The sequence below is a fragment of the Poromitra crassiceps genome (genome assembly GCF_964638095.1).
Source record: "Poromitra crassiceps genome assembly, chromosome: 10".
In the NCBI taxonomy this organism is placed as follows: domain Eukaryota; kingdom Metazoa; phylum Chordata; class Actinopteri; order Beryciformes; family Melamphaidae; genus Poromitra; species Poromitra crassiceps.
Window position 1 is genome coordinate 36,546,307 of NC_139631.1, and position 13,484 is coordinate 36,559,790.

Sequence of the window (13,484 nt, forward strand, 5' to 3'; positions counted from 1 at the left end):
AATGTACATGTGAAATGTCATTTTTTATCCTTTCCTGTATAAATAAAGTGAACTGAACTGAACTGAACTGATGACATCACAATTGCTCGAGTGATATCACTGACGACATCACAATTGCTCGAGTGACATGATGACATCACAATTGCCCACACAAAGCCCACTTAGCCAATTTTAACTAAAAAAAATCTTACTGTCTTTTATTTCCTATTATATGGTTTCATTGTCTGAAAAATATTTTGGAATTCTGTTTTTGGATATTGTGTAAGTAAACTTTACTGTGATCCTCATTATTATAAATCTAGAAATAGGTTCCGTTCAAAAATAGTTTTCCTATAGCCTAGACATAATTCCACTCTCCAAATTTGACCAATACAGTATTTTGTCCCCATGAATATCAGTTGGAAAACCGTAGGCCTACAGTATTGCAGATGTGCTGGAATTCCCTTTTCTTGATCACTGAGATAAAAAAAATATTTGGCATGAAGTTGATTAAATGTAATAATAATAATAATAATAATAATAATAATAATAATAATAATAATAATAATAATAATCATCATCATCATCATCATCATCATCATCATCATCATCATCATCATAATAATCATAATAATCATATTAAAACAAGGCCAGGTAGCTTTGATGGTACAGTAAGTTAGCCTGACTCCGCCAGATGGGGGCGGCATTGTTCCACAAATTCACAAGTTGGTTGTGAAACAAATGTGAACGAACTCATCCATCTGGCAGCGTCAGGTTAACAGTAAGTAGCAAGCTACATTTATTTTGACATGTAGCATGTAGCTTAGCTTGCTACATTTCGATGGGAATAGCTTCAATGTAGTGAAGCTATATTTTAATGTAGAGTAGCTGGTAGCTTATAATATCGTTGTCCCGCAGAGGGCAGTAATACGCATATTAGCGTCTACACTGCCGGAAACGTGAAAGAAGAAGAAGATCTAGAAGCTCGTTTTTTTTAAGTGGGAGGGGAAAAATGGCTGCCGTCCTCACCAAATCTAATCTGTGTCGATTGAGAAGTTTCTTTATTTTACCTTCAATGTTTCGTTTTAAAAACATCCGTGAATTAACATGGTTGTTTGTTGTGTTATGTACTTTGATGAGCCAGTCGTTGGCAGATGACGAATACGAGACGGAGGACTTTTTGAAGCGGGAGTATTCGCTGACAAAGCCATACCGAGGTAACGCTAACTGTAAACTATAACGCTATTAAAAGTAATTAGCCAAGACGACGTTTCAACCAAACTATTAGTTAACCAACCACTGAAACGGCTTTCATCATCATGGTGTTAGCTGTAGCAAATTCATACCGTCTAGCCCCTTTCCAACAATAACTTGATTTGTCTGCCTCGGGCACTTTGATTGCACAACTATAACGTTAAGGTTTTAACTTAGACAACGCTTAGTTAGGTGACAGTGATATTATCATTATACTGCTAGATACGTGATGAATAATAACGTAAAGAAGTTGGACTTACTCCACTAGTAGTAGCCAGTTATTTCTGCCTTTTTAGTGGGCAGTTCTCTCAGAGAACGTCACGCGAAACTCCATTCAAAAGTCTGGCCATTTATATTGTCGCCTTCCTTGCCTGGCAAATGCACATAACCTGGTAGAGCATGAATCAGATTCGTTAAAGTAAATGCTTAAATTCGGCATACATCAGATATAACACCTAGGAGGACCACTTCTTTCAGTGCAATTTCAACTCTGAACTAGTCTAAAACTGTTACAGTAGGCTACTGTTGTTGTCTTCTTCGACCTATGTGTGCTAACAGAACCTAATAATCCCACAAAGGTCTCAACTAAATGTTTTTGCGAGGTGTTTACATTGACCAATAATCATCATAAATATCCAGATTTGTGAATGGAGTTTGTTGTATTGTGATCTAATGAAAGGAACACTGGATTGTTCATGCCTAAAATGCAGCCCATACAGTGGTGAATCTAGGTCTACTTTCTTGTTGTGTAGGGTTGGGTTTCTCTAGCTCTTCCCAGTGGGACCTGATGGGCAGTGCCATGATTACCACTGAGCACGTGAGGCTGACCCCAGACCTGCAAAGCAGACAGGGAGGGGTGTGGAGTCGAATCGTAAGTCCACCACAAGACACAGACCGTCAGTTTGTGCTGTACATCATCGCCAGACATCCCACACCTTATGTCACTCTCACCCAGCTTCACAATGCAAGTTTATACACGAGATAAAGCGGGCCAACAGGTATTGAGAAGAGATGAAGAAGATATTCTTTTGAGAGCTTTTGTGTGCACTCCGCAGTCTGCTTGTTACATTGAATGGTTGCGGGGATGGCATCTATCTAGCGGGATCAATAGTTCGTATTCTGCTGGTTGTCCTGCTTGCACTCACTCCGACATGATTGTTCTATGGTCACAGGCACTAACACTGCTAGAAGCTTACCACTGTTGCAGTCATTCTAAATTGCTCTGGATAAGTGTGTTGGTTAAGTGCCTACAATGTAAATGAGAGCCACGGGACAAGAAGGCCTCTCTTTGGTAAAAGATTGTGAGCGAGGAAAAAGCGTGTATAGTCTGTACATTTATACAGTATAGCCGCTCACTTGTTGAAGACTTTCATTTGAAAATTAGATATTAGATGGCCATTTGAAATAAGTGACACCTGCTCTTCACTGATACTACAAAAATGAAGACAAATTATGCCACTTATAAAATGATAGTAGGTTACTTGAGCCCTTTGTTGACAAATGGTGGTCAGCTTTACTTTATAACTTTTACGGATTGTTTCTATTTTAGAGCTATTGAATATAGTGCTGGGTAATGTAGACCATAGAGGGTGCAGTGGATCAGCTATGATTTTTTGCGCCAATTTCCTGGTGTACTGGTCTGGTCTGGCAATATTACTAACATGTCAGACCACTACACCAGGATGAAAACTAAAGGAGGCATTACATCCTTTGTCCCACGCAGCATTCAGCTGCTTAACAAGTTTGAATTATGGTCTGATTTTTAGCACTTTGAATTTGCACCTGGTGCCTTCATTGATCATGCAATGTGATGCTTTTTATGATGTATATCTATTGCTTAGATTTGTGCTGTATTATTATGTGTGTGCCTGTCATGTTCTTTTGGGCTCTCTCTGTGCAGAGCAAATTCCCTGAGGGGCAGTAAAGGTTTCATTCATTCATTCATATATCGATATTATGTCGATATCATGATATCATTTTAGATTTTGGATATTGTAATATTGTGATATGGCATTTGTGTAGTCTTTTCTTCGTTTTAAAGGCTGCATTACAGTGAAGTGGTGTATTCTTTTCTGAAATAACATACCAGACTGTTCTAGCTGTTCTATTGTTAAGTTTGGACTGTACCCACACTAGGCATCTCGCGCGCTTGATTCCTAGGCGGGCGAGCCTGCGGCTCACATATGCAGCTCGGCTGCTGCGTGGCCTCACCTGCGCTATTGGCGCAGATATATAATATTGTCATCGATTCAGCCTACAAATACAGAGATATGATTTTTGGTCCATATTGCCCAGCCCTAATTAAATACTTGATGTGCATCTCATAGCCTGCATAGCATAACCCCTAACATCATAAAGAATAACCTGTCTGTCTTCATTCTTTTTTGTGTTTCCAGCCTTGCTACATGCGGGACTGGGAGCTTCAGGTGCACTTTAAGATCCACGGCCAGTCCAAGAAGAATTTAAACGGAGATGGACTGGCCATCTGGCTAACCAAAGAGCGCATGCAGGGCGGTAGGTAGATTGAAAAGCCTCGTCCAGTGGAACGGAACAAGGTGCTGCTAATCTTGTATAATTGTGTAAGTCGTGGTGGTCCCTCCCTGTTATCTCAAAGTGCTGCTTCTTTGCAGGTCCCGCGTTTGGCAACCTGAACCAGTTTACTGGACTTGGGGTCTTTGTGGACACTTATCCCAATGAAGACAAGAACCATGAGGTGATCCCACCACCCCAATCCTATATTTAAGAATGGCTCATGATCTTTATACATAGGTACATGGGTGGCAGAGCTCAGTCTACAGACTGATTTCAGTCAGTTTGAACTAGGGCTGTGAATCTTCACTGGCCTCACGATTCGATTCGATTCGATTACGATTCATCTGTCTTCGATTCGATTCCACGATGCATCTCGATACATCTCAAAGTATCGCAGCTCCAAGTATCAAATCCTCAATTTTCTGTATTATTACTGCACATGGCTACTTTTTCATCAATTAATACAAGCAGTCAGATCAATATCAAGTCCCTTTTTTACTTACAAAGTGCTTTAAAATCTGAATGTCAACAGAAATTTAAACATAAATGATTCAACGATTCATCTGTCTTCAATGCGATTCACATCGCGATGCATCGATTAAACGATTAATTTTGACACCCCTAGTTTGAACCCAATTGAACCGTGCTTTACTGTCATTGATCCTTTATTTCCTTTACATTCATGTTGAGAGTAGCAGAGGACTTAAATTGATGCATAAAAAAGGCACACATTTGTGTATAAGATTTCACCAGAATGCAGGAAATGAAAAATCTCAGGGGACCAGATTGATTTGTGTCCTACGGGCACGGGGCCGCTGGCAAGGTGGTGTCTCTTATTTTTCTACATTGAAGGTGGCAACCAGGGATGCAAACTATTTACGATTTTGAGTGTTTTTGTGCGTGTGCAATCCTGGTGGCAAAACCTACTCAGTATTGTGATGTCAGGAATATAATTTATTTTATTGAGATTTTAGATTTGTTTCCAGTGAGACATACAGTGACTTTGATGTAACCATTACTGTTGCTGCTCTAGAAACATTTAGTTATACAGTATTTAAAATATAAATACATTCTAATCATGTTCTGAATTTATTCTTTTTTTAAATAATGTATTTGTAAGCAAAAATAATCGAACCAATAAGGAGTATCGATAAGTGAGGGATGCAAACACAAGCTTCGCCAAACAACATGGACACCAGTAAAAAAAAGAAAGAAAAAAGGTTCAGTAAAAAAAATCTCGCCAGCACCCATATAGGTGTTATGCTTAGCCTTTTGAAATATCAGTATATCATTGTCGACAATTAATTAGCAATACCGTAGTTTAGTTACCATGAACACATGAGACCATGGGCGAGTGTTTCTGAACGTTTTTGCTCCAGCTTGACTCTTGCACCCCGGATCCAATTAAGGTGTCTTGTAAATGTGGAGCCCTTAATTGGATTAGGTGTGTAAGAGCAGGACTGGAGCAAAAGCATGCAGGACGCATGGGCTTTGAAGACTGGGCTGTGTGTAAGAACAGGACTGGAGCGAAAGCATGCTGGACACGTGGGCTTTGAAGACTGGGGGGCTGTGTGTAAGAACAGGACTGGGACACTGGCCTACAGATGATTGGTAGCCTCTGTCATGCTAGTTGTTTTGTTACTGGTTGGGTGTTTCTCAAAATTAAGACCACATTTCCCAGGAACACAGCTGCCTCTTGTCCACCGTCTCCAGTCCTTTTGGCCGTGACTGAGGAGGATAAACATGTTAACTCCTTCTGCCATTGGCAGAAACTCTTCAAGGCTTAGCTCCGTTTGCGCCGCCCTCTTGTTTTGTGCCATAAAGCAATCCATCAAATATCTGACCCAGTAGCAGACAGTGTAACATGCACTGTAGAGGCCGATAAAGGCTGCTAATCATCTTGGTTGGTTGCAATAATTATGCTAAAATCTCAACATATATGTTGTCATGATATATTGATGTCAATATGCTGCATAAAGCGCCTCCACTCCAAAACAATCCTATATTTACATATACCATACATATTATGTGTGTGATCGCACCGTGTCATATTTCTTTTCCTCTAACCCTCTTGGCTACGCAGAAGAGGCGAACTGGATCTCAGGTAGCTTCAGCAACAGCTAGTCAGTCCTTTAGTTGTTTATCCTTTACCTAAACCAGTGCACCGTCCCACCATGCAAGTTGTCTCATTTGATTTCCAATTTAGAAGTTCTTGATTCCAGTCTAGAAATCCAGTCTTGATCCATTAGCGCCATTTTGTGTCCCTTAAAGCGGAGTGTGACGATGTGTTTTTGTGGTTCGCTAGACGGAGGCATCTGTGTTGTGTGTTTTGATTCGAGCTCCTATCCTAACCTCCCCCTCTCTGTCTCGCAGAGGGCTTTCCCGTACATTTCGGTGATGTTGGGGAACGGAACCCTGACTTATGAACACGAACGCGACGGCCGACCCACTGAGCTCGGCGGATGTACAGCTCTGGTGCGCAACACCGTCCACAACTCCTTCGTCCTCATCAGATACTCCAGAAACAGGCTGACCGTAAGACACGCTTTTGGAAGCCCAATACGCCACATTGTTAGGTTGAAGCTGCAGACAGTTAAAGGATGGCTTTACCGATAATCAACCCACTCATAAACTCATCAAAAAAAGTTCGGAAACGTTATTTCGATCGATTATTTCTCCCCTTTAATAATACCAATTGGTATTGTATTTTATATCGTTGGAGAGTCTGATTTAGTCACCTTTACAACGGGGTACAACTTGAAAGGATCGCGCATTCGTGGAATGAGCAACACAGCTAAACGTGTGGGTAGCGCCCCCCCCAAAAAATGGCCAAAATCCCCTGCAATATTCTTCTGTTGGTATTCACTCTTGTTTTGAGCTTCAGGTGCTGGCAGGTGTGTGACTGGCACCTGATTGGCACCTAATTTGCTGTGCCAAGGTGTAAAGCTGTTGTGGCTGCGTATGGATCTTCCACACGCTACTGAGGTCCCTGACAGTGTCAAATGAATAAAGTGTAAAAATGGCCAATATGTGTTGTTTTTTCCTTAGTACTGTGGGAGAGTGCAATCATCCAATCCACCAAGCAACTCAAAACAAGAGTGAATACCAACAGAAGAATATTTTAGGGGATTTTGGCTTATTTTCTGGGGGGCGCTACCCACAGATTTAGCTGTGTTGCTCATTCCACGAATGCACGATCCTTACAAGTTGCACCCTGTTGTAAAGGTGACATCAGGCTTTCCAACGATATAAAATACAATACCAAGTGGTATTATTAAAGGGGAGAAATAATCGACTGAAATAACGTTTCCGAACTTTTTTCTTTTTTTTAGGAGTTTATATCATCTCGATAATATAAGCACATGGGCAGTGTTTGCCTCAGTGTAGGAATTTAGCCAGGGGCAAGGGCAAAAATGCCCCCAATAAATCCCAGAGTGCCCCTAAAAACCATGATGCCCCAATATTTTGATAAATTTATTTCCATTCAATTATACATTTCCATCTCTAACACACACTCAGCACCTGCAAGCTGGTTGCCAGAAGACGATGAGGAAGAACACACACACAGGCCCAATTCCAATCCGCCCCCTAAAGACTCAAGCCCTGTTCCCTCACTCCCGCTAATGGCCGCCAGCGGAAAGTAGTTGAGTCATTAAGTGTGGAAGGGATCCACATTGGATAAATAGGAGGATTGGGACAGCAGAGCCCTTTGCACTTGACAAGATGATGTTGACTCTGGCAGGTTTGGGGCTCGCTATATATTGTTTATTGTCAAGACACCTAAAGTGTTTGAGGGATAGACTCCCTGATGAGTCTGTTTAAAAATAATAAATATAGCCTACTGCAAAATCTGCAATTGATAACTGTGTAGGCTAATTATAATTAAAATAAGCTTAATAATGACATGTCACCCAACATTATTCACAATGTCAATACTGTACAATACAGATTCGGTAAAACTATTTCTCATTCATCAAAAACGTGGATTGCAATTGTAATAGAAATGATAGATGATTATACTAGGATTGTGTAATATAACTACTTGCATTCCGCTGATATAATATTTTTGTCTAATCTAAAATCCCTATTAATGTAATGTTTCATTGTCAATTTACGCATTCCAGCGCACCCCACCCCGTACACGCGGCTCCTCTGTCTCCTCGTTCGTTTCGCGTGTGTGTGTTTCATTCTTTTTTACAGATATTTGCGCCCTTCCCCGGTAACCCCGTTTTATACGTCACAACGCTATGCATTGTGGGCAATTCCCTTTCCGTAAGTGGCCACAGCTGCTCCCTTACGGTAAGGGGGCAAAAAGGGCTCACTCCGAGCCCTCATTCACTTTGCGATTTCACCGTGGGACATCCCTAAGCCCTTGCTCCCTTCACGTGAACGCGCCTCTAAGGGCTTGAGTCAGTAAGGGGGCGGATTGGAATTGGGCCACACACAAACAGCACTGTTGTTCACACTTCCGGACCTGGGGCGACAGGGCCTTCTCAGTTGCCGCACCCACCGTCTGGAACACTCCCCATCCACATCCATCAATCAAACTCCATAACATCCTTCAAAACAGGCCCTCAAGACCCACCTCTTCAACCTCGCCTTCTCCTCCTAACCTCACTCCACCCTACCTACTGTCCCCACCTTTTTTACACGAATGTATCAAATTAAAGTATTTATTTTCGTGTGTCTCTGTAAAGCGACTTTGAGCATTTAGAAATGCGCTATATAAGGTAAATGTATTATTATTATTATTACTACGCTTTAGCAACTTTATGCACTAATTACTATTTTTTTGAATGCCCCCAACATTTTATAAATGCCCCCAGTTTTAGACAGAGGAGGAAATGGGAGCTCTCCGTGAGCAAAACAGAGAGAGAAGGTAATCACTCCCCGTGTGCTTATATTATTAATGTGCTTATATTGCCAAGATTATTAATGATACAAAGTGGGTTGATTATCAGTAAAGCCATCCTTTAATATTTTGTGCTAGTATTCAATATCTATTGAGTGGCTGGTAAAAAGCCATTTGACCAGTGGACAAAAAAGAAACTTCTGGATCCTGGTGACTCTGGTCATCTATCCATCCTTCACCGGTGGTTCATGCTGACCGTTCCTCTGCCCTCCAGGTAATGGTGGACGTCGATGGCAAGCGAGAGTGGAAAGACTGCGCTGACATCACAGGCCTGCGGCTACCCCTGGGCTACTACTTTGGTGCCTCCTCTGCCACCGGAGACCTGTCGGGTATAAAACCTCAACAATCCATCGTCTGAAGCAGTGGCGCCAAACTGATTTTAGTTCCCCTCCACATGCCACCCAATAGAGAACTGCAGGAATGAGTCCGGAACTATACTTCCGGGTTCGTCAGGCAAAAAGTGAATGGGGTTTAGAATGAGGATTTCACTTAAATGCATAAAATAATGTCTGGTTAACAAAAGTTTATGGGAACGCAAACTTTTATGACTTTTGGAACGGAAATGTGTGGTGGGTTTTCTTAGTTAGTTATTCACATTTGTGAAGATTATCGTGCTGAACCCAAATTCGCGTTCCCATAAACCTTTTCTAACCACAGACCTTATTTTTATGCATTTAAGTGAAATTCCCATTCTAAAACCCCATAGACTTTTCCACTGACAAAACCAAAATGGCGGCTATTCCTGCATAAGCCTACAAAAATACGTCCTCCCTGCGGTACACTATCTGCTCTCAAGTGGGCCAGGGAGCCCAACCAGCTCCAACGAGACAGTTGAAAATGTCATTTGCCGTTGTGGTGTCTGTCACCAGCACCAAGTCGAGGACATCCTGGGTGACACTCCAAGTCTCATCCACACCACAAATGAATATAGCAAGTTGAGCAACATCTGTAATGTCCGTGCTCTCATCAATTGCAAGCGTAGATGCGTCAGGGGCCGGGCGGGGTAGTGCAGTGGTAGATTGCCTGCCTACCAACTCGAGCAAATCCGGGTGGGGTTGGTGGTGGTGCGGAACACACGATTTGATTAAAAGAAGAAGAAAAAAATCACTTGCAACCGATTACATAATGTTGTCCTTAATTTGGCTGTCCAAATCCCAGATTACTTAATGTTATCCTTAATTTGGCTGTCCAAATCCCCAGCAAGATACCAAATCCTATCTGCCACAGGGTTTCTGCAGCCTTCACACCATGCATGTCTTCACAAACTTGCAGTATTTGGCTTTGATGCGAATGCTATTTTGTTAACAATACAATAGCTAGCTTTCATAGCTGCATCACTGACCTGGCTCTCAGCCTTCATTCAGGGAGAAAAACATTTTGGACGTTTCGGCAACTGCCTTCCTCACTAGCTGCTGCATAAAGTCATACTTGATACTTTGTGCTGAAGGCAGTAGCTGAAACGTCTGGCTGCACTACGGATGTATAAACACAAATGTTTTTCCTGAGTGCTGGTCAGATTGTACTTTAACTGGAGCATCTTGTCATGGAGTGATCCAACACTGGATTGAATTGAAACAAGAATGTTTGTTTGAGCACATTAGTTCTTTAAAACTTTGTTTCCTCAAACCTGCCAACAATTCATTTATCTTCTCTGTTCTCAGTCAGTTGTACTGTTGTTATTGAAACATTGAAATTAAGGATTTCTTAGTGCAGTTTTGCAAATTCGTCCTGTGGGCCTGAATGGACCCTTCGGCGGGCCGCGGGTCGCATGTTTGACACCCCTGGGTGGATGACCACTGTGATCCTCTCTTTACATTAGATTAAATGAAACCAAACTGAATTATTTTAATGTGAAGTGTAAACGGCATGCAGCCGCATAGATAGTATCTATCTAGTACACACACATAAGATGCACGCTGATACCTGCCGTAATGAGAGACAAAGAGGTACTCGGCGGACACAAGGGCTAAGACCCAAACTCCTCACCAATATGCAGCAGTGTTCAGGTCTGAATTCTTTGTGGGGTATTCATTGTCATGTTTTGCTCTAGATAACCATGACCTGATCTCTATGAAGCTATACCAGCTGACAGTGGAGAGGACGTTAGAAGAGGAGCAAGAGGAGGAGGCCTCCACCCCCAGTGTGGACAACATGGCACAGTTCAAAGGTATAAAGAGCACAACAACTCATCAAGCCTTGGCCAGAATATTTGAAAATGCTAAATCTATTCTCCACATTGATAGTCACTCACCACCAACCTCTCAGCACACATCTTGTATTCTCTGGCATCTTCACAGCCTTTGTTTTTGTTTGTTAGCTTTTTGCTTGAAAGTTTGGTGCTCAATAAATTGGGAGGGACAAACTGGAGAGGAGAATGTGCAACTACAGTATTAACCATTTCAATTATGAAAAGTTCTGCCATATTCCATGTTTTACATTTGATTCCATTTGATTACCAAAGTAATTCCATGATTCCGTCATTTTATTTTTATTTTTAATTTTTTTTACATTTTGCGGAAATCATATGGCCCTACTATTTGGATGACATCGCCCAACACTAGGTCAGGGCACTCTGGCGTTTTGAATGTTGACTTTGTGGAGATAACCGTGTGATAGGAAGACAATCTGTTGATCATCTCCCAACCTGTTGCCTCGCAGTGGAGATTGAGGAGGAAGGCAGGAGCCCAGTCCAGATCTTCTTCACCCTGCTCTTCTCCGTCATCGGCCTGGCTGTCCTGGTGGTGGTGGGCATCGTCCTGCACGGCCGCTGGAAGGAGAACAGCCGCAAGCGCTTCTACTGATACTATTTTCACAATGTATGTTTCTTAATCGACATGCAACACAACAATGGTAAGACTGCCGTAGCTTTTACTCAGCCAGACGATTGAATGAACTCAATGAACAAACCACGTGTGCGTCGAGCCAACAGAACATGAATAGGTGAAGGCTCGCCATCTGTGAAATTAGCTGGAGTTAAGTTGTCTTGTTAGTTTTTACTTTTTTCCGTGTTATGGAAGATAGAAAAGTGAAAGATTTAAGAAAAAATTTAAAAAAGAAAAAAAAATCTCATCAGCCTAAATCACAAAGGGGGGCTACAGAGTACCGCAGGGATGACATGTTTTTGTAGGCTTAACCCCAAATCGCCGCCATGCTGGTTTGTAAAGGGAAAGGCCAATGGGATTTTAGAATGGGGATTTCAGTTAAATGCAGGAAATGAGGTCTGTTGTGTTCAGCAGGCTAATCTTCACAAACGGGGACCACTTTTATGACTTTTTAAACGTTTTCTGAAAATCGCGTTTAAACAAAACACATTTGCGTTTCAAAAGTCATAAGAGTTGTCTCCGTTTGTGAAGATTATCCTGCAGAACACAAATGTCTACTCCCATAAACTTTTGTTAACCACAGACCTTATTTCCTGCATTTAACCGAAATCCCCATACTTAGAAGCCCATTCACTTTCCCCCCGACGAACCGAAGTGCTACTTGCGGACTCATTCCCGCGGTACTCTAGAACTGCGGCAGGGTTGGTAAACATGAGCGAGCTGTGCGCAGTTTACTGACCGTCACCTTACAGGATTTCTGGGTATTCAAACTTTTCAAAATGTTACCTCTCGCCGCCACTTGGGGGCTGTGAAGAGTTGCCGAGTGCAGCTTCAATCTGAATGCTAGCTGCTGAAGACGAACAGTAGTACTGTGGATCTCAAAAACCTCTCATTGCACTGATTTGAAATGTCCATGCGGGAACATCTGCTTGAACTCCCATGGCTTTCAGAGATCAGAACTAGGCAAAGCACTTATGTTAGCAGAACATTGCGTCTTTCAGAGAGCAGAACCAGGCAAAGCACTTACGTCAGCAGAACATTGAGTCCATGTTTGCTGTTGTCGATGCTGCAACAATATTCATGGACCCATCATGTTCTGTATTGTACTTTAAACTAGGAGCAAGGTAGCGGATACTGTCTGAAGTGCCTAGCTAGGACCAATGAAGACGTCGCACGTCTTACTTTACATGTCACGCCCTAGTCTTGAGGTTTGAGCTTCACCTGTATTTTGCGTGTGACATTGCACAACCTCCCTCAGTTTTTGAAGTTACTGTTCGTTCTCAGTTAGGATGTGATTATTTCAAAGTGTTTCCTGGGTCTGTTTTTAACTGCTGCCAACCAATTACTGTACTTGGCACCAACTTCATGTCCGCGCATAAATGAATCCTGTCAAACTAATCCTTTCATCAACTAATTCATTTGTGATCAGTTTTCTTGTTGATTTATTTTATTTTGATTTTTGTTGTCGTATGGGGAAAATGTACTAGTTATTTAAATGTCCATCCACCATATCATCAGTCAAATGTGAATGTGAGTAAATTGAAAGTATGTATGAATGCTATTTAGCGTTCAGCTGTTAAACCTGTGATATACTGTCGGGCTTTTGTTGCCACTCATGCTGGTGCCTTACTCAAGTTTCTCTGAGATCAGCAGGGGCCGGTTGCACAAAGCACCTTAAGTTAAGATTTTCCTTAGAGTCCAAGTTAAGGTGTCCTTAAAATAAAATCGGTTGCACAAAACACCCTTAAATCTTCTCCTTAAGCTTAAGCATTTTAGGGAAAACATAAGCACCAGATTTAAGGGTGTTTTGTGCAGCCGATTCTATTGTATGGACACCTTAACTCGGACTCTAAGGAAAATCTTAACTCATTGAGTGCCAGCCACTTTTGGAGAACGGATGCTCCCAGTGCCAGAGTTTTCAGAGCGTTTTCAGTGATTTCTCGAGGCCCACAGAATATTGTGTGATATTACTATGTAAACACCGA

The 13,484-nt window shown here is 41.9% G+C and overlaps 1 protein-coding gene across 1 annotated transcript; it reads left to right on the plus strand.

Moving 5' to 3' along the window:
• Positions 1-1,054: 1,054 nt before the first annotated feature.
• On the plus strand, positions 1,055-13,207 carry LOC310783974 (VIP36-like protein; the record flags this gene model as incomplete). Its single annotated transcript, XM_083644915.1, has 8 exons — positions 1,055-1,196; positions 1,986-2,104; positions 3,630-3,747; positions 3,864-3,946; positions 6,139-6,300; positions 8,892-9,006; positions 10,728-10,844; positions 11,336-13,207. The coding sequence occupies 8 exons, from the start codon at positions 1,055-1,057 to the stop codon at positions 11,476-11,478; spliced, it is 999 nt and encodes a 332-aa protein (XP_083501041.1). The 3' UTR covers positions 11,479-13,207.
• Positions 13,208-13,484: the final 277 nt, after the last annotated feature.